Source organism: Grampus griseus, assembly GCF_964374135.1.
Source record: "Grampus griseus genome assembly, chromosome: 18".
Classification (NCBI taxonomy): domain Eukaryota; kingdom Metazoa; phylum Chordata; class Mammalia; order Artiodactyla; family Delphinidae; genus Grampus; species Grampus griseus.
The window spans coordinates 71,768,526-71,791,612 of NC_139012.1; the positions used below are offsets into that span (position 1 = coordinate 71,768,526).

Here is a 23,087-nt window from a genome sequence, read left to right on the forward strand (position 1 = left end):
AATCAACATTTGTGATTAGATCTTTTTCAGATGAGCAAACTGACCTCAGGAGAGGTAAAGTGAGCTCACCAGAGTCTAGGTGTGAGTTACAGAGCCTGGATGAAGAAGCCCACGTATTGGTGTAACCTCAACAAAGGTGACTGTTTCACCTTTAGGAGAAAATATAGCTCACTCTGTAAGTCACTGAACTCTAAAAATGAAGAGATTTTTTTCACAGCTATTTCTCTATATTCCAGTCGTCCAGAGCACACCCCAAGCCTAGAGCAGATGGGTGGTCCCAGAGAACCCAGCCTAAGAGTGGTACCACGCCTCAAGAGATTAACGCAGAAAAATATATTTGATTACGGACATGACAAGTCGGCAAGGTCTTGACCTGCCAGGAATAGGTGTGGGAGGAACTTTTATTAAATATTTATACAGCACTGATACACAATAAGTATAATTGTGCCAAACGTATAAAGTCCTGGCCCGAAGGCTTCTGCTGTCAGCTGTAAAGCTGGTTATTCCTGACATCTCTGTTGTGTTGCTTCATCAGGTAAAACAATCCATTCCGTACATCAAAGAACCATCATTCGGATGAGCTATCTCGGGAATAAGACTTTATATCCGATGATTTAATACAGAAGTTGCAGATACTTGTCACCGTATTAATAATTTTAGGAAATTCACTTTGATTCTCTGACATGCTTACAGTTATCTCTTTTTGTTGAGTCGCTTTTCCTTCTTTCTACTTAACTCTTCCACGCTGTTGCACAAAACACAGTTATATTCTCTGCTACTGCAGCATGCGTAATGGTACCAGCAAAAGCGAAGTGCATTAGAAAGTTTTGTTTTGTAAATCTATGTTAGCCAAAAAGAAGCTGTCAAATAATTCTAGCCAATCATGGATGCAGGAGCAAAATAAGTTAATAAAGGGTACTGACTCAAAACATTAGGCAACATGATGGACACATACAGAGCTGACATCGGTTTTAACCAGGATACAGTAAGTGGGGAAGGGAAGTGGAAAAAATGATGCAGCCTTTGATGGAAAAAGATCTTATTCAGCTCACATGAGGCTCAGAAGATGCTGCATTATACTTCTCACTTACTTAAATCTGCAAGGGATTTGAAGTAGCTAATACTATAAGCAAAAAATCCTCTCGAAATGGGATATATTAAGGCAAGAGCAAAATAACAGGAGTCCAGGTGATGAGGGATTTGGAGAGAGGAAAATAAACCACTTTCACTGGAAAACTAATACTAAGGATGACTATCAATTCTTGGGAAATAGTTTAGCTTTGTGCATGTTACTGATCGCTAAGACAGACCAGGCAGTTAATATATAGACAGATAGGAAAAGCATCCATTCATTCATTTACTCACTCATTCATTCATGCATGGGATACACAGTATCTACCTTCAGGTGCAGTGGCTGAGAATCCACCTGCCAATGCAGGGGACATGGGTTCGAGCCCTGGTCCGGGAAGATCCCACATGCCGTGAGCAACTAAGCCCATGTGCCACAACTGCTGAGCCCGTGTGCCACAACTACTGAAGCTCATGTGCCTAGAGCCTGTGCTCCACAACAAGAGAAGCCACCACAATGAGAAGCCCACACACTTCAACGAAGAGTAGCCCCTGCTCGCAACTAGAGAAAGCCTGCGCACAGCAACGAAGACTCAACGCAGCCAAAAACAAAATAAATAAATAAATAAAGTTATAAAAAAGAAAAAGGCTTGGAACAGAGGGGGTGGTACTAACGATACAAACAACATTAAACACCATAACAGTGTGTGAAGACGTACGAAACAAAAGGTAAGATACAACTAAACCATCTGAGGGTGGGAGTGTTAAGGGACGGTTTGAGAGATAAGGTGACATTTGAGCTCAGCCTTGAAAAAGAATATGACAGAGAAAAGCAAGGTGGGCAGATTTACAAGTAAGCCTGTGTGAAGACCCGCCCCAATGAGAGGGGAGCAGGGCCAGAGGGCTTCAGTGGTTCCATGTGGCCGGAATGTGTGCAGGAAGGTCAGGGGCAGGGACGAAGCCTTCCCTCTGAGCACGGGGCCAGCCTGGGAGGGCTCCTGGGTCTTCAAAGCCATGCTCAAGAGTGTAGGCTTGATCCTGAAAGTAAAGGGGCTAAAACACGATAGAGGCACTATCAGAAAGAAGGTGCGGGGTGTTACAGAATATCTCAATGTTTAAGAGAATTAAAGCTACCAGTGGATGAGAGAACTACTTCGGGGATGCAGTTCTAGACTCCAGAGGGGTCCTTAAAATAGTAGAGATTTTAGAGATTAGATACTATTTTTTATCCCACTTTTCAAGGAATATTCTAGGGTGTACAGGGTGGCTAAATTACGTATCTAGGTCCACACACTGTCACTGGAAGAGGGAAGAGTATGACACAGCTCTGGGTGGGGCGTAAGCATTTTCCTGAACATCCACTGAGGGCAGAAATCATTAGATAAATGTTTCAGGGACATTAAAAAAATAGAAAATTTAGCTCTTTTAATCAAAGAGCTAAGAATTGAGGTAGAAGGATGACAGAAACTAGACAAAAGACAGTAAATGTATTAGGAAGGATAGTATAGATATATACGTATTTCTTAACACAACACAGTTGACAACTTCCTGAAAAGTGCACATTTGTGTAAAACAAATTATTTAAAATGCATTATATTATGTAAGAGAATTTATTAATTCATAGTGTGGATAATTTATACACTTTATAATAACCCTCTGATCAGTTTCTGGTTTGTAATTAAATTAGCTTTTAAAAGGGACATAGCTATCTTGTAAACTGAGTGGAAAACAAAGCTAATCTCATTGAATAATGCTGCCCAAATCAATATGAAATCATCTCTAGTCTGGGTATTAAAAATATAAAATAATGTGAACACCTGCTAACCCAGGATGGTCTTAATTCCTGATCCCTTAAGACTGTCTTCCGTTCTACATCTTTGGAAGATGGGAAGCAAAGTACCCTGGGTTGTCCCAGAGCAAGCTGTGTCCCCTGTGTAACTTAGCTACATGGGTCACTGGCCCTGTTCAAGTGAGTACAAACATGTTTGACAAGATAAATCCTATTAAGACAGGAAATATGAGTCTTATCCCCTGCTAATGAGTCTACCAAAGTTTTAACTGACAGAGCTTCTAAGCAGAGTGACCTTGGGCTTATACCATAAGATGGTAAAGCTAGGATGATAGGGAGATGTTTAACCCCAATCACAGCGGGGTCTTTGCAGGATTTTGTAGGTGCACTCTATATGTAAAGGAGGAAAAACCCTGTTATCTAGAATCCAGCTGCCTCCTATAGAGGATGACTCTTATTAGACTATAGAGTTTCTCAAAGAATGAATGGAAGATCCCTCAATCAGAATCAAATCATAACTATTAATAGTAAGTACTCCCAGGCCAACCCCAAACCAGATGAGCCAGCATCTGAATTTAATTTTAACAAAATTTGAGATGGTTCTTATGTACCCTTATGACGACCATGGGCTTAAAGGAAGTAATCTCAGATGGCCCTTTGATTTTGATGAGCACCTAGATTGGTTTTGGATGTGCTGTGATAGGCCAAAGGAGGAGTTGGGGGTAGCAGCTGGTAAGATCAGAATTGCTCTATATGACAGAGGGAGAAGAACATGAAATTCTGGGGATGATGTGGTAGAAAGGAATTTGAAAGAATCGATCACGGGCTTGTGCCCCGGTCTGAGAGGATCCCACGTGCCGCGGAGCGGCTGGGCCCGTGAGCCGTGGCCACCGAGCCTGCGCGTCCGGAGCCTGTGCTCCGCGGCGGGAGAGGCCGCAGCAGTGAGAGACCCGCGTACCGCAAAAAAAAAAAAAAAAAAGATGTCCAGGGGTTAAGAATACTGGTAGAGTAGGCACTGAGAAATCTCAAATGTCAGGGTGGCTGAAAGGGCTTTTTAAGAACAGGGACATCTAATATTAAATCAGCGTTGTCTGTGCTGAATGAATATCTAAAACCTACATCCTCTTTGTCTCTCTGGACAGCCACAGAATCTGCTATACACACAGGCTTTTATGGTTGAGTTTTTGTTTGTGGAAATCAAGGAAAGAGGATGAACTTCCCTTCTGAATTCACACAGCATAAGAAGATAATGGGAAAATCCATAAACGGCAAAAGAGAACAAACAAAACATTTGCAGAATTTACAGGGTGTTTACTTATGCTTCTTTGGATTCAGGCTGACGAAGGCCTTATCTTGACATCAATTTCTACAATCACTGAAGTAGAAGAAAGGGGATATGGTGTCTCAGATACGGTGCTTAAAATTTCCACCCAATCATGACACACTGAATTGTGACTCTCAAAATTCCCTGGCCACAAAATGTCAAATGGTTATACTAAATTCTAGGGGAAAGGAAGTAAAATCCTGTCATATGCCTAGAAAGAAATAAAAACTGGAAATATTTGAAAAAAAAATTAGCAGAAGAAGGAACTTAAGCAGAAGGACAGTGTCTCTGAAGTTAGAGAGATCTGGGGGCTGGGCCTGGGACTTTCTGTAGGTATTAGCATGGAAGCTTGATCAATCTTTACTTAAATTTTAAGAGCAAATTGCTCCCAGCTGACTTTTAGGTTATGTGAGGTTATATGATCTTCTCCTTCTATTACTTTAAAACAGAAAAAAAAAAAAAATCTTCTGTATTTTCAAACCCTAGTGCTTAGAAGAAATAAGCTTTAAAAAAAAACACCTTTTTTTGCTTTATTTTGAGCTCTTGTAGAATCCTTTTCCCAAAGTAATGATTATTTATTACATACCCCTTCAGAGGTATAGAACCTGCGGTTAGATAATTTTTTAAACTGAGGACCACACAAAACAACAGGGTGACCTATTTTTCAAAGATTAAATTGAGCCCTGACAACCTTAAAAAGTAATACATTTCCCTCAACTGAGCAAAGTATTTACTTTTCAATGATAGACGCAGGCACACAGCTGCTCCACAAGCGCAGTCAGGCTAAGTCTACTGTCTACCTTCGATGCCCCTTTAATCAGGGGCCTTATTAACTGATTTTTAATTAGGGATTTGGTTATACCCTGTGTGGAAAAAAAAGACATATACATTTTTTGTTCAATCACTAAGATACAGGGTTTTAAAGCTGCTTTGGGTTATAACTTTTTGAACATGAGAATGGAATAAACCTCAGAGAATATCTGGTGAAGGAGAACTTGAAACTGAAAAGTTGTGAAATCTTATCTTGTCTCAATTTGCCCTCTTAACATTGAACAGATTATTTCCATATGCTTTAGCTTCCCCACTGTGACACGGGAATGGTGATCTTAGTCTGTGAGAACAATGACAATTTAGTAGACCTTTTCACCGTTCAAGAGGAAAATATTCCTACAGCTTTCCCCCCACAAAAGAAATGTTTATATAGGGTCTAGGTTTTCCCCTGGATCACATCTCTGAGGACAATCATGTTTCCTGTACATTTCCTTGAACAAAAGTTTCCCAAAACTAAAATTCCCCCTCTCTCGCTTGATTCCTTTCATCAAAGAAACAGACTTTTCATCTCTTTAAGGACAGAATGAAAAATAAAGCCAGCTGAGATCTTGATGCCGTGCACTGGGCCAGGCTCACCCTTCAGCTGGGTGTGTCACCACCTGTGACTGACATGTACCTTTTAAAGCTTCAACCTCCCCCTGCCCTGCCTCTCCACTGCAGTGTCCTGTGCAGAAGGGTGGGTGTGTGGAGGCTTAAATAACACAGGCTGGTGTGTGGATTGCTTGTCTCTGGGACCCACAAGGAAAGCTGTGGGCATCATTTTCTCCTCACTTTCTTGTTCACAAAAAATGACCCCAGAGGTTCTTAAACTAGGTTTTGGTGATGATCTCGTGAAGATTATGCTGGGAAGCAGGAGACCCTCAATGTAAGCTGTCTGTGTAGGTCTGTATTTCTTCATCTGTAAAATGAGTGCATTGAATTAGATGCTCTCTAAGATTTCTTTCAGATCCGTAATTCAACGATGCTCTGATTTTCCACTGTGCTCCCTGCCAAGTGCTTGTCTAAGTTCTTCAACAACACAACCACCAAGCACTTTTTGCAGTTTGAGCTCTGAAAAAAAAGTAAATCCCAGGACTCAAAGACGTATCTATAAGATGAATAATTAGCAAGGAATTAAGAATTCAACTTTTGGAGAAACATCATAAGTCTTCTAAGATGCCCTCTCATTGAATAAAACAATAGCAATGATGACCAAAAAGCTGAATTAGCTCATTAATGCCCAGAATTGGCAAGATCGAAGCTTGAAGAATCCCCACGACTTTAAAATGGGTGTCCTTCCAATTTTCTCAATGATGAAATTAAAATATTTTGAAAGTGAGGTATACTTCTCATCTAATCATATTCCTTAAAAACTGATTGGAGAAATATTGCCACTTGGGATGAAATTCATGACATTTTATAACTTTTAAAACTTAAAGTCCTAAACTATGGAATAGTTCATTATGCTGCTTTTAAACAGATGTTATGAGCCATTCCATTTAGCAATGAGTAGCATACAGCAATGTGGGATGTTAAGATGATAACTGTACTGTACAGTAAGCAAGATCCCAGGCCTGTAAAGACTCTGGTCCAGAGCAGGGACAGAATTCCAGACGGCTGATTAATCTGTATTTTGCGCACAATTACATATTAATCGATTTTACAGTGTTAATCTCAAATGTCCACACTTTAAAGAAGCAGAACCATATATGTACCCCTCTACTATAGCCCCTGAAAGAGTGTGGTGGATTTTTGAGTAAATTTTTCATCAACTTCTACGCACTGTATTTTCCAACTTAATGAAAGCAACATGCAATGCTGGACTTCTGTCTGAACATCAACAGCTCATATGTTGGTCATTTCTATCTCTGCTGCGCAAATACAACTGAGCTAGATCCTAACACTGTTTTAAAGCAATAACATGCAGGCTGAGCTGGGGAGCCTTTCAAGGAGGAGTGTGACAATGAGAAGCCAATGGACTCTTCCCGGCTGGCTCTGTCTCCCTCCCACTGCTTCAATTTCCAATAAGTCAATCCCCCGAGGCAGTGGTTGGATAGAGATATAGAATCCGTTGTTGTGTCGGGGAGAGGATGGAACAGAAATTTTCCACTCTTTCTATCTCACTCTATCCAGTCTTGTGTTCACTCATCATTATTTTCAAGGTCGGGAAACTTTAAAAGAGCCTTTTAAAGAGAGAACCATTACTTATCAAATAAACAAGGATTACACTCCTGCCACCACCCTCCCTCTTCACCATCTCGGTGACATTCAGGGAGCTTCCCCACTCCACAGAGGCAAGCACCAAACAGTTTCATTTCTGCAAGTCATTTTGCCCCGTCCATAGCAGTAAAATGTTCAAAATAAAAACCACCCCGCAAATTTCCTGCTGTGGGGGACAGATGTAACATTATTTTCTTTTTGCTTGCTTTTTTTTTTCTTAAGTTCCCTCTTCTGAGCATGTTAGATAAATGCCTTCTGGGCTTCCTCTGTACCCCCTTACGCCCAACCAGCACCCCACTGATGGAGATTTTGCATTTTCATTTCAGTTTGTCCATGAAGGATATGATTCCAGACCACTTCTCTGCCTCCTGCCCAACCATGTTTGTGCTTGTGGGAGTGTTTGGTGTGGAAATCAGAAGCTGATTTACCACCAATAAAATGGCTTCTATCATTATCAACATTCGTCAAGCATGGTTAAGCACACAGACTTTAGTCACCTACTTTTTTGCTGAAGGACTGAATAGCATGGGTATATTTGAAACAGCAAAGCCCTTTCTAATTCAGCAGAAATTAAGACAAAGTATAAGGTCACAACGTCGGGATGTTTACAGTCTTCCAAAACTGCACTGCCTTTTGTTTAAATAATTATGTAGTAATTTGTGGCATCTTTATTAAAAGTAATTACATTTTGGCAATATTTCTTTTGAGAAGTTGCCCAACTGCTATTTATTTTGGATGGATGTGATTCAATAACAAAAGAAAATAAGTCGCTATAGTTTATTTCCGAATAATGCAATTTCTCTGCAGCACTAAGTATCGTGCGCGATATTCATCAACTTTCACTCACTGAACATTTCTATATTTTCTTATATTACTTGTTTGTTGTATTAAGAGTTTTTCTTCTCTTACGGACTCAAATATTTCTCATTCATCCAATTGGCTTAGTCAATTCAGGCTGCTATAGCCAATTAATATAGACCGGGTGGCTCTGACAACAAACATTTACATCTCACAGTTCTGGAGGCTGGGAAGTCCACGATCAAGGTGCTGGCTGATTTGGTGTCTAGTGAGAACCCTCTTCCTGACTTCTCGCTGTGTCCTCATATGGCAGACAGAGAGAGAGAAATCGAGAGAGATCATCTCTCTCCTGTCTTTCTTTCACAAGGGTACTAATCCCATTAATGAGGGCTCCATCCACGTGACCTAACTGCCTCCCAAAGGCCCCATCTCCAAATGCCATGCCACTGGGGATTATTCAACATATGGATTCTGGGGTGGGGGGGACACAAACATTCAGCACATCGTTAACATTTTAACAATTGATCAAGAGGTGGCAGAAACAGTTCTAGTGTTTTACCCTCTGCTGTGAGCAGGGGTTACAACAAAGACCTAGATGGTAGTGTGTTAAATTATGAGGCGGAACCAGGAGGAGGCCTGTATATAATGGAACTCAAATCCAGGCACTATTAGGAGAGAAAATACAGGTTCTCTTCCTGCCCAAGAATACACTGACCTTTGAGGGTGGTGATGGCTGGGTGTGTGGGAGAGGGGACTGAATGACAAGAGGCAGGGCCGGGGGCCTGCCATGAATAGATGCCTACTGCTTCCTACATGTGAACCGGGGATAGTTTAAGAATGACTTTGATCTTTGAGGATCTTTTCCACTTCCTTTAAGTCTGCAGTTCTCAACTAGGGGATGGGACAAACGTCCCATGTACCTGGGGATAATTTTCACAAAGCGGTTAGAAGCCCAGCCCCAGCCTAGACTTCCTCAATCAAATCTCCAGGGCTGGTGCCTGTGGATTCTGAAAAAACTTCTCCAGTAATTTGCATTTGTGCAGTTAATTGAAAATGAATGCCTTAAGTTGCTCAGTTAATAGTCCCTTAGTTGTATAAGCATTTGAAAATCTCAGAAGACTGGAAACCCTTCCTGAGCTGGGCCCCGGGGAGGACCACTCGACTTATAACTCTTTCTCACTGACTTTTGTTTTTGTTTTTGGCGTCCAGGAGGCTTGATCTTTATTTTGTTTCCAGCCCAGATGAGGGAGGTCAGCGGAGTGTGGCCTGAAGGGGAGCACGGAGATGCCAGCAGTGCCCCAGGATCTGCCTGCCCTGCCCAGGGGCCCAGAGCTTAGGGAGGGGCGTGGCTTTCTTCCACCTGTCCTTCCCGGAGCTGGATCTGAACTCAGGGCCGTCACCAGGCCCTGGTGTTCTTTCCTCATTGTGCTCAGGTTCCTCAGCTGAAAAAACTCAAGTCCAGGAGGCTGATCAGGCCAGAAGTGTTTTAGAGGGTGCAGAAGAGTCACAATTTACAAAAGGTAAACAATCTCCCAGCAAAGAAACCCTGATGCAGAGGACAATTAAGATCCCCTGGGACTTTCCTGTAGGGAGATGTTTCACTGCCAATTAGGGTTTCTGTGCCAGATGACACGGTGTCAGTATTGCCATTAGCTGGTGCAACACAGAGCTTAAACACTTGTGCCAGAGAAGCATGAACACCCAAATTAGTGCACCCTGCTCTCCTAGTAAAAAATTAGAAAGGAGAACAAATTGCTGTGTATCAGTGTCTTAATCATCAACCTGTCCTCCGCAGCATTTTGCATCTAGTAGTCGTTCAGCAAGATAGCTTAGATTTTTGTTGAATAGATGTTGTAGTCCTTCCCATATGCATATCTTCCATTTATCCTTGGGCACTATTTTGATACTTAAAATTAAAGAATGTTTCTTTGAATTGAATCTTTCTGGCCCACAATTACTCCAAAACGCCATCCAGTATTTATTATCCATCAAGATGACTTAGTCTTTCTTAAGTATCAGGGTGGGAGAGAAGAGCATGATTTGATAGCTGAGGGAGCAACGTGGAGAAATCTGATCTACTGACAAAAGTACATACCACCTTTGTAGTTCCTCCATCTCTGTGCTCTGAACTCCCAGGATGTTCAAAGGTAAATCTGACAATCTATTGTTCAGCACAAAAAAATTAACTCATGCCCCACTTAGGATGGAAAGGTTTGGAAGTCGTGACCTAAAACACTCTGACCATCTTGTAATGAGAGTTTTTCCAGGCATGTCACCCAAAAATGACTACCTGTTTAAGCTCCTAGATTTTAAAGAAATGCTGGAGATATTCTAATTAAACTTTGAAGGTAAACATTCTGTACAGAGTCCCAGAGTATCTGAAGCAAAAGAATGTTGGGGTATGGTCATTTCTCTGCATAACTGAGTGACTGGATGGCCATATCCCCTGCTAAATATTTGTTAAAAGTACATTATTTATGAAAACAATTAAAATGCTTAAAATTATCACTGAACTATCTTGAGTAAATATAAAGTTATGTGGATGTAAAAACACAATCTTTTCATAGTCTAGATGTCACTACTAGACCTTACAGTGTTAGATTTAAGAATGGGAAGAAAAGTGTGTGGGAGCTCTCAAATCTGAAAAGTTATACATTTGCTATAGATCAGCAAACGGAAACGAACTGCTTTTAGAACAGGAGCATTTAAGCCACTTCTCAATATACTTATATCGTAAGTCCTGCATTCAGAACCGTATATTTGTATTTATTTATTTTTTTATGACAAGGAGGAAAAACCTGAAGTCAAGCCGTAAATCTAATGCCTTCTGCTTATTCTGTGTCCCTGCATAAAGGTAAAACATATTTCCCTTTGGTTATCACACATGTGACTAGTACTAGCATTTTTGTTTTTCTTAAAAGTAACTGGTTTACCATTAATATCCTCATTAAGTTTTTGGCTTTGTTTCTTTTTAGAAAAAAAACAAAGCAAAACAAGAACAGAAATTTCACCTCCCTGAATAAACTTATCCATAAAACAAATACGATTATTTAAGGAAACAGGATACCTCAGTCTTTGTTGCATTAGTATTTTTGAGTAAGAAATGCTATAAATATTTTAAATCAAAATGTCAAACGTTGATTTTCAAAACTTTTGGAAGTCTAAATACTCCTAATATTTAAAAAGATTCATTTCAAGTGGTGAGTTCATTTTTAATCTTACATATAAGCTATACATCATATGTAATTGTGAATGAACGACCATCCTATTCCAACTTTTAGTTCAAAGAAAAGCCTAAGCTGGGACTTCCCTGGTGGTCCAGTCGTTAGGGCTCTGTGCTTCCACTACAGGGAGCACAGGTTTGACCCCTGGTTGGGGAACTAAGATCCCACATGCCACGAGGTGCAACCGAAAAAAAAAAAAAAAAAGCCTAAGTTGAATTTCCCAAAGCAAGGTGTTAGACAAAGTTAGGCAAAATCATTGAACACAAGGCCACAAGTAAGTTTTGAAATCACAGATAGTGTTGTTTCTAATACAGAACAATTTTCAGAGGCCTGACATGACAATACTCTCGTTTAATGAGGTCATGTTGAGAAAATATATGGCTATTTTTATTAAGAAGAGCTTCCATGTTACCCTCTTTTCATGGAAAATTAATAGGTCTTTTAGTGGTGTCTCATTATATAGAATTTACCTTAGCAGGGCTTCCCTGGCGGCGCAGTGGTTGAGAGTCTGCCTGCCGATGCAGGGGACACCGGTTCGTGCCCCGGTCCGGGAAGATTCCACATGCCGCGGAGCGGCTGGGCCCGTGGGCCATGGCCGCTGAGCCTATGCGTCCGGAGCCTGTGCTCCGCGACGGGAGAGGCCACAACAGTGAGAGGCCCGCATACCGCAAAAAAAAAAAAAAAAAGTAATAATAATAATAATTTACCTTAGCAGAGGGTTTGATTGACGACTTAGGATAACTTTCCATCCATGAAGATTTGCAAAAGTGTTCCAATTACACTTACCACCCACCCATGTAAAGCACAAATTATGTGAAACAAAACCTTTGATATCAACAAAGAATAAGAAAACACAGTCAATTCCAGCTGTGTATCATTTCATCCTCACGGACTATCTCATTTGCATTTCAGGTAACCCTGTGACACTGGTGTTTTCGCTCCCATTTCACAGATGAAGAAATAAACAGGTTCCCAGGGATCAGGTGACTCGTCCATTACACGTTTAGTAAGATGGGGGATCAGAACGTGAACCCAGTTGTGAGGTAGATACTTCCTTGGTGAAATCCTTTGTCTTGAAATCCTTTCATGAGAGGACAAGTTCAGACTCGTGCCTTTGAGGCTCCCTTGTCTTAGGCCCTGAGCACAGCCACCTCTGGAAGCAGCCGTGGTAGGAAGTCACACCACCAGATGGACGGGGGTGCGGCTCCGGAGAGGCCATGACATGGTGCTTCTCACGTGCCGCCACCCTGCCTGCACACCTCACCACCTCCAGGGCACCTCCCACATCAAAGACACCCAGGTGTACGAAACATGGGTCCTGTCATCACCAAGAGGAGCCACTGAATCCAACTGCACACACTCCCAGGAAGCACTGTTTACGGTGCAACCTTAAGGAGGTCCTCCCCCGTCCTCCTTGTCCCTGAAAGGCCCTGCTGAAACGTCATCAAATCACTACTCAGCAGGGATTCTGAGTGACAGAATTCCTTTTTTTTTTTTTTATTCTTTACAGATTTTTTGGGGGGGTGATGTGGACCATTTTTAAAGTCTTTATTGAATCTGTTACCATATTGCTTCTGTTTCATGTTCTGGTTTTTGGCCGCGAGGCATGTGGGATCTTAGTTCCCCGACAGGGGATCGAACCCGCACCCCCTGCATTGGAAGGCGAAGCCAGGAAAGTCCGCAGAGTGACAGAATTCTAACATCGAGCACACAACTGGAGGAGGCGGGCTTAATTACAGAGTGTCTTTCCCTGTGCCTGGGATAAGCAGGCGCCCAGGAGGGAGCCCGAACCCAACTGCCCAGCTGCACTGTATCCTTCTGGCCACCCTCAGGGAGGCTGGAACCATCTAGCTGCCAGTGTTCTTACTACTTCCCTGTGTTTCCAATAAAATCCTACATACAGCAAGAAAAAAAAAAGGAGTTTTACTTTAGAAAATGTTCAAAATCTGTTTTTTTATTAAAATGATTTTAAATAATTTTTTTTAGATTGTTTAGGATTTTTTAAAAAAAAATCCCTTTGGAACAGAACCAACTTAAAAAGGAGAATGGAGGTTAGCTTACGTGCTGGCCTGTCTGCCATGTGAGTCCTGACCAGAGGGCCCTCCTCCTCGAGGTCCCACACTCATCCTCTGACTAAGCAACAAGGAAGTGCGTGGAACTGCCTGTTTCCTCCAAGCAGATGGCTCCTCGCTTTTCAAACAGATGATTGTAAAATCAGTAGGATATTTTAAGAATGAGCTGATCAGACACACCAACTTGCTTGCTTACGAGTGCTGAGTGAACAACCCATGACACCTGGCACCTGAGCCCCACTTTCTTCTAGGTGCAGGATGAGATGCTCATTTCAATCTGACGTGCCTATGGATGTGGTATGTGTAAGGACCACATCTCTCTCCTCCTTTGCTTTTTTTCACGGAGCTCAGCCCTCTGCTCTGGAGCTGCTGGAGTTCTTTCAGGAGGACAAGGAAGCAAGGTTAGCTGCCCGCTAGAGACCTACCTACACTCTTAATGCCTGGTCTGGTGAAGCCGAGATGGAAGAACTTCAACTGAGCAACTCAAACTAGTTCTACTGTTGAGGCTTCTTCAAGGGAAGAAAAACAGTTAGTTTTTGATGTTTTTGTAAAAATCATAAAAATATGATTTTTAAATGTATTGGTTTTGATTTTTAAGATTCACTGCTGTGAGTATGGTACCCCCTTCACCCCTTTTCTCAAGAGGTATTTGTCGGGTTGCACAATATGCAAGGCATCCTGCTAGGAAAATTCTTTCCCATCAGCCACATAAGAAACTGTCTTATTTTCTGCTCTCTTCCCAAGGTCTAGAATGATCCTGGCATATAGCAGAATCCTAACACATGTTTTAACAAATGAATTACACACTGAGACAAGGGGTACCTGCATTTCCCCCACCAGGAGTTCCTATATGGTGATGAAAATCAGTATAAAGACCTTCCCTTTTGATAGTCTCTACTGCCAACTAGTTCTTTCCTGGAGCTAGAATCAGATAGGCCCCACAGGATGGACACAGCCTCACAGCAAATTAGTTAATTTACCACCAGATGTTAACTGACCACCTACTATGTGCAATTCCCTCTCGGATACAATTGGGCCATATAAGATATTGCCCCTGTTTTCAAAGAATTTCTATACAAATAGAAACTTAGTTGCCACAAAGTGACCACCGAACCCACTCACAACCTAAGACAATTGAACACGATCCCAGGAAGAAAGGGAAGGACTCTTTGTGCAGTACTGAGGCCAAGGAGGTGAGTGGTAGGCATGAAAGGAGAACTCAAAGAGATGGGAAGACTGCGTGATTACAGAAGACAGAAGTCTTGAATTAGGCCTCGGAGCCCAGGTGGAGAATGGAAGAAAGGGCATAACAGGAACACAGGCGTGTGTGTGTGCACCTGTGTGTGCGTTGGGAGGTGAGGGAGGATGCGAAAGTGGAAGAAAGCAGAGCATACAAGGCATGCCAAGGGTTCATTCTGTCCATCACGATTTGAGTCAACTGAATAAATATTTATTAGTTCATGCTATGTGCCAAGCATTGTGATAGGTACAAGGGACACAATGGTTAACAAGACTAATATGGTCCCTGGCTCACTGGCCAGTGGAAGATACAGACAAGTAAACAGATAATTACAATACAATGTGATACGTGCTGTGATAGGGAAAAGTCCAGGTGTTATGAGAAGGACGGAGAATGGACCCCACCCAGATGGGAGGGTCAGGAAAGCTTCCTAGACGTTCCCTACAAGGGCTATCAAGCTGACACCTGAAGCCAAGGTAGGAATTAGTTGGGTGAAACTACGCAGGTAGGTTATATAGCACCTACCCTAGAAGAGCAAGCATTATGGACCACGGGGATCTAAAGTTGGCTGAGTTTGCAGGACTGCAAGGGGAGGAGAGCAAAGAGATGGGCCGGGGACAGAAGCAGCGGCCAGGTAGGCAGTCTCGTGTACTTCACTTTAAGGAGTCTGGACTTTATCTGAAGAGCGAGGGTAGCCACCGAAGAATTGTAAGGGAATGACCCAAACATATTTGCATTTTGGGTAGATAACTATCTGCAGTGTGAGACGGCCCTTAGAGGAGAAACGGGAGATAAGAACACAAGAGTACCATGTAGCTCGGTTCTTCAAGGTCCACCCTAGACCAGCGCAAGAACTACATGAATATTTCATGAGTGAATGAATGAGCTGATCAACCCACCATTCAATCATTCAGTGCAGGACTGAAAACAGGAGACTTGAGAGAGAGGATAAAGTTGACTGTGTGTATGTAAGGGTCAGAGTGAATGCACATCGGAACGCTGACATGTCTTCAATCTTGCATCTCATCAGACAAATGAGAACAACAGTTGACAACGCAGCACAGGGTAACAGAGGGAAACAGCTTCAACACTGGAGTTAAAAGACCCATGTCTGACCCGTAGTTTTGCCAGTTACTAATTTTGAGTTGCATCTTAATTTCTCTGACGCTCAGGTCCCACATTATATCCACTCTTTATGTGTAACCACACAGCATATAACATAGGAATGGTTATCACAACCTATGTACATTTCTGTTTTCAGCTGATGTTTAGGAGCTGTGGTGGCATTTGCAGCCTGGTGGCATTTCTAAGTCAACCACTGTAAAAAGAAGTTAGTGAGACCTACATGACAATGAAGTTGTGGTTCATGTGAAAGGGAATTTAGAAAAGAAAAGTAGCCACTATTGTTCAAACTTTGGGCAGACAACTCTCTACCTTGTCAACTGGAGACCCTAGCAGATAGGGAGGATGTTAAGAGTCCATCTCCTGTTGCTGTCCCCAAGAAGGGGAATGGCAGCAGAAATAGGCAGAAAAAATAATGTACCTGAAGGCCACAGGGGTCGGTGAGGTGGCTTGGAGTACCATTTAGGGACACAGTCTAGACAAGAATCCATTGAGCTCCCACCTCCATATAAAGACTCAGCTGTGGGACTTCCCTGGTGGCGCAGTGGATAAAACTCTGCGCTCCCAACGCAGGCGGCCCAGGTTCGATCCCTGGTCTGGGAACTAGATCCCACGTGCATGCCGCAACTAAGAGTTCTCATGCCGCAACTAAGAAGCTGGCAAGCTGCAACTAAGGAGCCAGCTGCCACAACTAAGACCCAGCACAACCAAATAAATAGATAAATATTTTTTAAAAAAACTCAACTGTTAGGGGGGTTCATTTCATTTTCATGATGAAGTAAAGCTTGAATGAATTATTCTTGTTTATTTTCTATCATCACAGAGTTAGCCCTCAGCAGTTGTGTCTAATCTATCCTCCTTAAAGACTCCAATCAATCAATCACAAACAAAAAGGCCACTTTCAGTTTCTCCAGGAGATTCCAATGCAAACGGTAGTGAAATAAGTTGACTAAATAATTCATCCTCTCCAGTGACCACACACCCACCAGTGACACCTCCGTGAGAGTTCACAATCACAGGCGTCTTCTACAAGCTTACACACCTCTAATACCAGGCATGGACATCTAAAGCTGCCATCAGAGTCTCTTTATCAAGATTGAAATCCCTGAGTCTTCTGTGCTCCAATACATTTCACCATCCACATTGTTTAATTGAGCCCTTTACTACAAATGTTTCAGGCTCTGATGCAAGACAGGAATTTGAAGCATGCATTCGAGTATTTAATGGTGTTAATTTCTGGGGCACACAAATATCAGCTTCACTGAACAATCCCATAATCTTGCAAAATAAAGAAAACACACCAGAGAATGAAAGGCGGCATGGCATTCTCCAGGACTGCAAGCAAAGCGGTTCCCTGATCCTGCTGCCTGAGAATAAAACAGCCGCCTATTTCCAGACCCTTAAAGATATGAAAATAAAGAAAGAAAAGAAAAGAAAAAAAGATGGGGGTGCTTTCAGATGAAAGAATCATTCTATGTTTTATACTCAAACATGTCCCGAGTTCGTTTTAAATGTAACACATCTGATCATTACAAACGAAATACAGTCCTTGTTGCTTTTGGTGTGTTTTTTTTAACTGGCAGGCATCCACAGAAACAAATCCTACCTGGAAATATGGATGGTCTCTTTTTCGGGCGCCTCAGGTGAACGGGTTCCAAGTTTTTAATGTTTCTCTGAAGTCTTCCTTTAATGTCATTTCCTATGAGTAGTTCAGGCGGCAGGCTACTCCGTCTCGATGATTTACAATCATTCTGAGATGAATTTAGTTTGTTCTTCGTCCTGGAATATAAATTGCCGTCATCAACTGCCATGGTAGGAAATACATTAGATTTTCTTCACAAAATCTGAAAAGCCAAGCCCAGCCTCAGCCATCTGCGTCTCCACCCCAGATTCAGATGTTCTCATGCTTTACCCCGCACTTGTCTGGGAAGCTTAGCAAGTTGATGGGTGTGGACTGGAACAGGTGTAGAATTACGAAGGAGCCCCTCCTATCCACCGCTAATAGCACCAGGGAGGAGAGATCCAAAATATCATTAGGTTCAGAAGACTGAGGAAGTTGAACAGATGTGGCACACGGGTAATAAAAGTGATGGTTACTGTGTGAAATTTCTGTTTTATTAGTGCGATGCCATAGAGCAAACACAACTTGCTCTTAAGAATGAATACCTATGCAAATCGCAAGCCTAATTATTATTACTTCCCAAACTATTCAAGATTTTTTACAAGCTTTTGGGAAACATTTTACATTTCCTCCTACCTTTCTGTTTCAAACTACACACGCAGAACAAACATCTGTCTTTATTAAATTCCTTATCTGGCAGGCAGCCGACTGGAAGTTGGCTGGACTAAGGAGATGAGAGATGGCTGCGGAGATGAGGAAAGAACCCGTGGTGGGCGTGTACCGAGCAGCAGTGCCGGGAACCCTGCGCCGCTTCCTACCCACCCCTTCCATCCTGCGCTCTACCTGGCAAACGGCTTCTTGAAAAGGTCAGCTGTCTGGCGGCGAAGTCAGAGGTCTAGCAAATGAGCTGTGACCTATCAGTGATGGCAGCCTCCACTCAGCAAATGGAAAGGAAACTCTGTGACCTTTGCGGGCATTCTGCCTTGCAACTTGAAACTAACACCTTGAAACTAACGTGGTCAACTGGTTTGGTGGTCTGAGAAAAAGCAGCATTGACTAGACTCCTGCTTGACCTGTCCCATACTTTCTTTCTTTCGCTTCCGGAGTTTGCATTTTGTGTCCTTTGCTCCCTTCCCCCTTGCTCTATTTATGTGGAAATGTTCTGCCCTTTTTTCTTTCATTGACTGTGCAGAAATCATAACTCAATCATTTATTCCCTCATGTCCCAGGGCTGGGTCTCCTCTCCCCCACCCCCTCCTCTGTCTCTCTCTGTCTCACACACACACACACCCCTCTTATGTTCTGTCTGGTTGCAGTGTGAGTCAGAAGATAAAGAAGATAAAATCTGCCTTTTCTCTTCCCAGTGCCTGGAAGCAGTAGATACATACCATTATAAAGGATTTAGGGGTTGTTTCAGAAATCACTGTTTACTTAGGTTTCCTGGCTGCCAAGTAGGTTGTATTACTTGGTAGAATTTAGGAGCTGGGTCTTTTCACCTAACTGAGGATACACTTCAACACAGGTATAAGTTTCATTCTCTTTGCTCCTTTTAGCAAATAGGTCTTCAAACTACAACAGATTTTCTGAAGAGAATAGTATTTTTTTTAACAAGTGTGTCCAGATTAGGGTTGCATTATAACCCATAAATTATCATTATAATCCAGCAAACTATTTACATATTAGATTATTAAATTATTTTACTAATTCTGAGAAACATCTACACCATTTCCCTTGCAGGACTTAAAACTATTTTGTCAAGTTGGAACGTATCACGAACTTCAAAACAATGAGTGGCTTGTACAAAACTATTTTGAAAAGCCCGTGAGACTTCTTCAATCTCCCTTAGCTTAATGAAAATACATTTTTTTTCTAGTAAAGAAATAAAAAGTAAAGCATTACTTGAAGTTTGAGATAACGATTTAATAGGAGAAAGAAAACATTTCCATAATGTAAATCTCAGGAACGTGTTTAAGTTTTGAATACCTAACAAGGTAGAGCCCTAGGGTACAAAATACTGGATGCTAACAGGGAGAAATCTACCAAAAGACAAGCTGAAAGTCGAACTATTTAGTGACTTTCTTTCCCAATTCACGGTATCCTCACGGGGCTAAATAAGAGTGTGTATGAGATGAAATGGAGTCTTAGAGGAAAGGTGTTATTATCACACAGAGTGTGGAACAGGTACGGCTGCACCTTGGAAAGGCTGGCTGCAAACACAGGGTTAAGAGTGTATGCACCTGGAAGGCACTGTAACAATAGCTGTGGTTTACTGCATGCTTAATACCAGCCAGGTTCTGTGCTAAGCTTTGGACATGCATCATCTCATTGATTCTTCCTAATCCCCCTGTTCTACAGATGAGCACACTGAGACTGCCAAACGCCCGGGGAACTGGGAGAAGATCTGAACACAGCTTTGACCTGACTCCCAACGCTTATGCCCAAGGCCATGCTTTAAACTACACCACACTGAAAAAAACACAAAAAACTACGCCATACTCAAAACAAAAGAACACCATTACTCAGCCATAAAAAGAAACGAAATTGAGCTATTTGTAATGAGGTGGATAGACCTAGAGTCTGTCACACAGAGTGAAGTAAGTCAGAAAGAGAGAGACAAATACCGTATGCTAACACATATATATGGAATTTAAGGGGAAAAAAATGTCATGAAAAACCTAGGGGTGAAACAGGAATAAAGACACAGACTTACTAGAGAATGGACTTGAGGCTATGGGGAGGGGGAAGGGTAAACTGTGACAAAGCGAGAGAGAGGCACGGACGTATATACACTACCAAAGGTAAGGTAGATAGCTAGTGGGAAGCAGCCGCATAGCACAGAGAGATCAGCTCGGTGCTTTGTGACCGCCTGGAGGGGTGGGATAGGGAGGGTGGGAGGGAGGGAGACGCCAGTGGGAGGAGATATGGGGACATATGTATATATATAACTGATTCATTTTGTTGTGAAGCTGAAGCTAACATACCATTGTAAAGCAATTATACTCCAATAAAGATGTTAAAATGAAAAAAATAAATAAAATAAAATAAAAAAAACAAAAGAACACCATGTTGCATTATTAAATGTATATATGAAATTTGAAAGAACTCTGAAGTCTTTCTCTATTTTCCTAGCACAATTCTTGGTTTTAGGCAGATTTCCATTGCATCACTGAGGGAGGGAGGAATGGTCTGGCTGATCTAACTGGGCCTTCCCCGTGTAACCCAGCTGTCAGGACATCTTTAAGATCCATGGAATGAAAGTATGAGAAAACAGAAGGAGAATTCTGATTTATGCTTTAAAAATAAAGTATTCGGGCTTCCCTGGTGGCGCAGTGGTTGAGAGTCCGCCTGCCGATGCAGGGGACACGGGTTCGTGCCCCGGTCTGGGAAGATCCCACATGCCACGGAGCGGCTGGGCCCGTGAGCCATGGCCGCTGAGCCTGCGCGTCCGGAGCCTGTGCTCCGCAACGGGAGAGGCCACAGCGGTGAGAGGCCCGCGTACCGCAAAAAATAAATAAATAAAATAAAATGTAAGGGTCTTTAAAAAAATAAAAATAAAAAAAAATATTCATGCTGAGACTCTGCATATTAAAATGCATTTTAGATAAACGTATTCCATTTTGCCGAGATTTAAATCATAATTAGGGAAAAAATATCCTACCCTACTTGTGAAGGTGCCCCTAATCTCCTGATCCTCTAAAAATAAAACGATGTAAGAGAGGGCTCAGGGTTCCTGATAGGCACAATTTAATTCCTCTCCTGCCCAACTATTCTCCACTCATTGGGAATATAAACAGATATGAATCTAGCTCATTTACTATATTTTCTCAAAGAGAAAAGTGAGAACAGCTTGAATTTGCTATTATTCAAATTTTAGGGTAATGAAAAAAAGGACAATTTTATTTTAAAATAGTATTAAATTTGTGAACATAAAAAAAGTAAACTTTCTTTTCAAAATATTTAAATTGGCTGACAACATGAGTGATAATCGGCCACAAATAATTTCGCTTGGTTTGGGCTAAACGAGAATATTCACAAACTGTAATGTTAAGTCCATTCCTCCCTCCTTCACACTACCAGCAAAAGTGGAATTTCATTTTTTTTCAGGTAGTCAAAGGAATGATGATATATTAGGCTCTGAGCTAAAAGAAATCTTAAAACTTATAGCATAGTTAAGTAATTTAAGATTTATAACTGGACATTTTCTATTCCTATACATTTAATAACCATTACGTTTTAAAAGTTTCCATTCTCCTAAAAATCCAATATATTAATCTCTTTTGAATTCTTTTAATTTCTTATTCTTCAAGAACTTGTGTTTTGGGTTTTTTTTTTGTTTGTTTTTTGACCAAAATGGATTAAATTTAATCTGTGTGGCACCAAAAGCCTTAGAGCTTTCTTTGTTTTTTAAATTAATTTTTATTGGAGTATAGTTGACTTACAGTGTTGTGTTAGTTTCTGCTCTACAGCAAAGTGAATCAGTTATGCATATACACATATCCACTCTTTTTTAGATTCTTTTCCCATATAGGTCATTACTGAGTATTGAGTAGAGTTCTCTGTGCTATACAGTAGATCCTAATTAGTTATCTATTTTACATACAGTAGTGTGTGTCACTCCCAGTCTCCCAATGTATCCCTCCCCTGTTTTCCCCCTTGGTAACCATAAGTTTATTTTCTACATCTGTGACTCTATTCTGTTAAGAACTTGTGTATTTTTTATTAAATGCTGTTACCATCTCATGAACATTTTATTCCTCCTGCTAATAAGACACTGTCTTCTTGCTCTTAGAATGTTCAAATATTCCATAGAAAGACATTTATTCCTCATTTGCAGCCATAATTTCCTTGTGAATTTTGATAGCTTTTAAATAGCACTACTAAATTATTCGGATTTTTTGAGAAGGCTGCAAGTTGAGAACTGTACAGTTTCACAACTGTAACCACCTTGCTCCTTATCACCTTTTGAGAAATGATCCACCAAGATGTTAGGCCTGTTAAGATTCAACCAATTAGCTTCCAAATCTCAATCTGACTCTGCTGTACTGTATATCCTGCAAATATTTCTGAGTTTTGAACTCTTCATTCAGTTTGTAAACTGAGAGGACCAATTATTCAGTGGGTTTGCCACCAGGAAAAAAAAAAAAATCATCGTATAGAACGTCATGATGAAGGCTATCCCCGAGCCAAGGAACTCCACTGACCCATCCCTCTGAGAGGTCACCTGCCATCACTTACTGCCAACACATCTTTGCTTGGTGTTGTTAACACACCTGCAGTATTACCTAGGGTGTGACCATGGCTGAGGAAATCTTTTCTCAGTTCCTAACAATACAATGGATATTTTCAGTACTTATCTCATTGGCTCTCCCTGGCACTTAGCACTCATGACCAGCCTTTCCCTCTTCAAATTCTCTGCTCCCTTGGAGTCCATGACACTATTATCTCTTGTTTTCCTCCTATGTCTCAGGTCCCTTCTGCTCAGATTCTTCCGGGGCTCCTTAGAAGGGTATTTTCTTCTCTCCTTCCCTCGTTCCTTCTCTTTGGCAAGCCCCCTGATTGGACACATCTGCTATGTGTCTGACACCATGCAAAGTCCAAGGTCTCTGCTCTCAAGAACCTCTTGATCTAGGAAGGGAGCAGACCTATTAACAAACGAGTTACTGGAACACAGAGAGATCACTCTGTGCAGAGGTGACATAAAAAAAGCTCCTTGGTCAGCTCTTCCTGATGGGAGGGGAATGGGAAGTGAAGCGTTTTCAGGGGAGAAGCGGAGAGTTCACAAGGCAGATGAAGGGAAAC

The 23,087-nt window shown here is 41.7% G+C and overlaps 1 protein-coding gene across 2 annotated transcripts in view; it reads right to left on the reverse strand.

Moving 5' to 3' along the window:
- The window catches only part of FRY (FRY microtubule binding protein), a gene marked incomplete at its 5' end in the record, with an annotated part of 329,102 nt that extends 311,624 nt beyond the window's left edge, over positions 1–17,478 (reverse strand). For both annotated transcript variants that reach the window (XM_082675865.1, XM_082675864.1), the window contains one exon: positions 17,274–17,478. In XM_082675865.1, the coding sequence (XP_082531991.1) occupies positions 17,274–17,478 (205 nt within the window). The remainder of the gene's footprint in view (positions 1–17,273) is intronic.
- Positions 17,479–23,087: the final 5,609 nt, after the last annotated feature.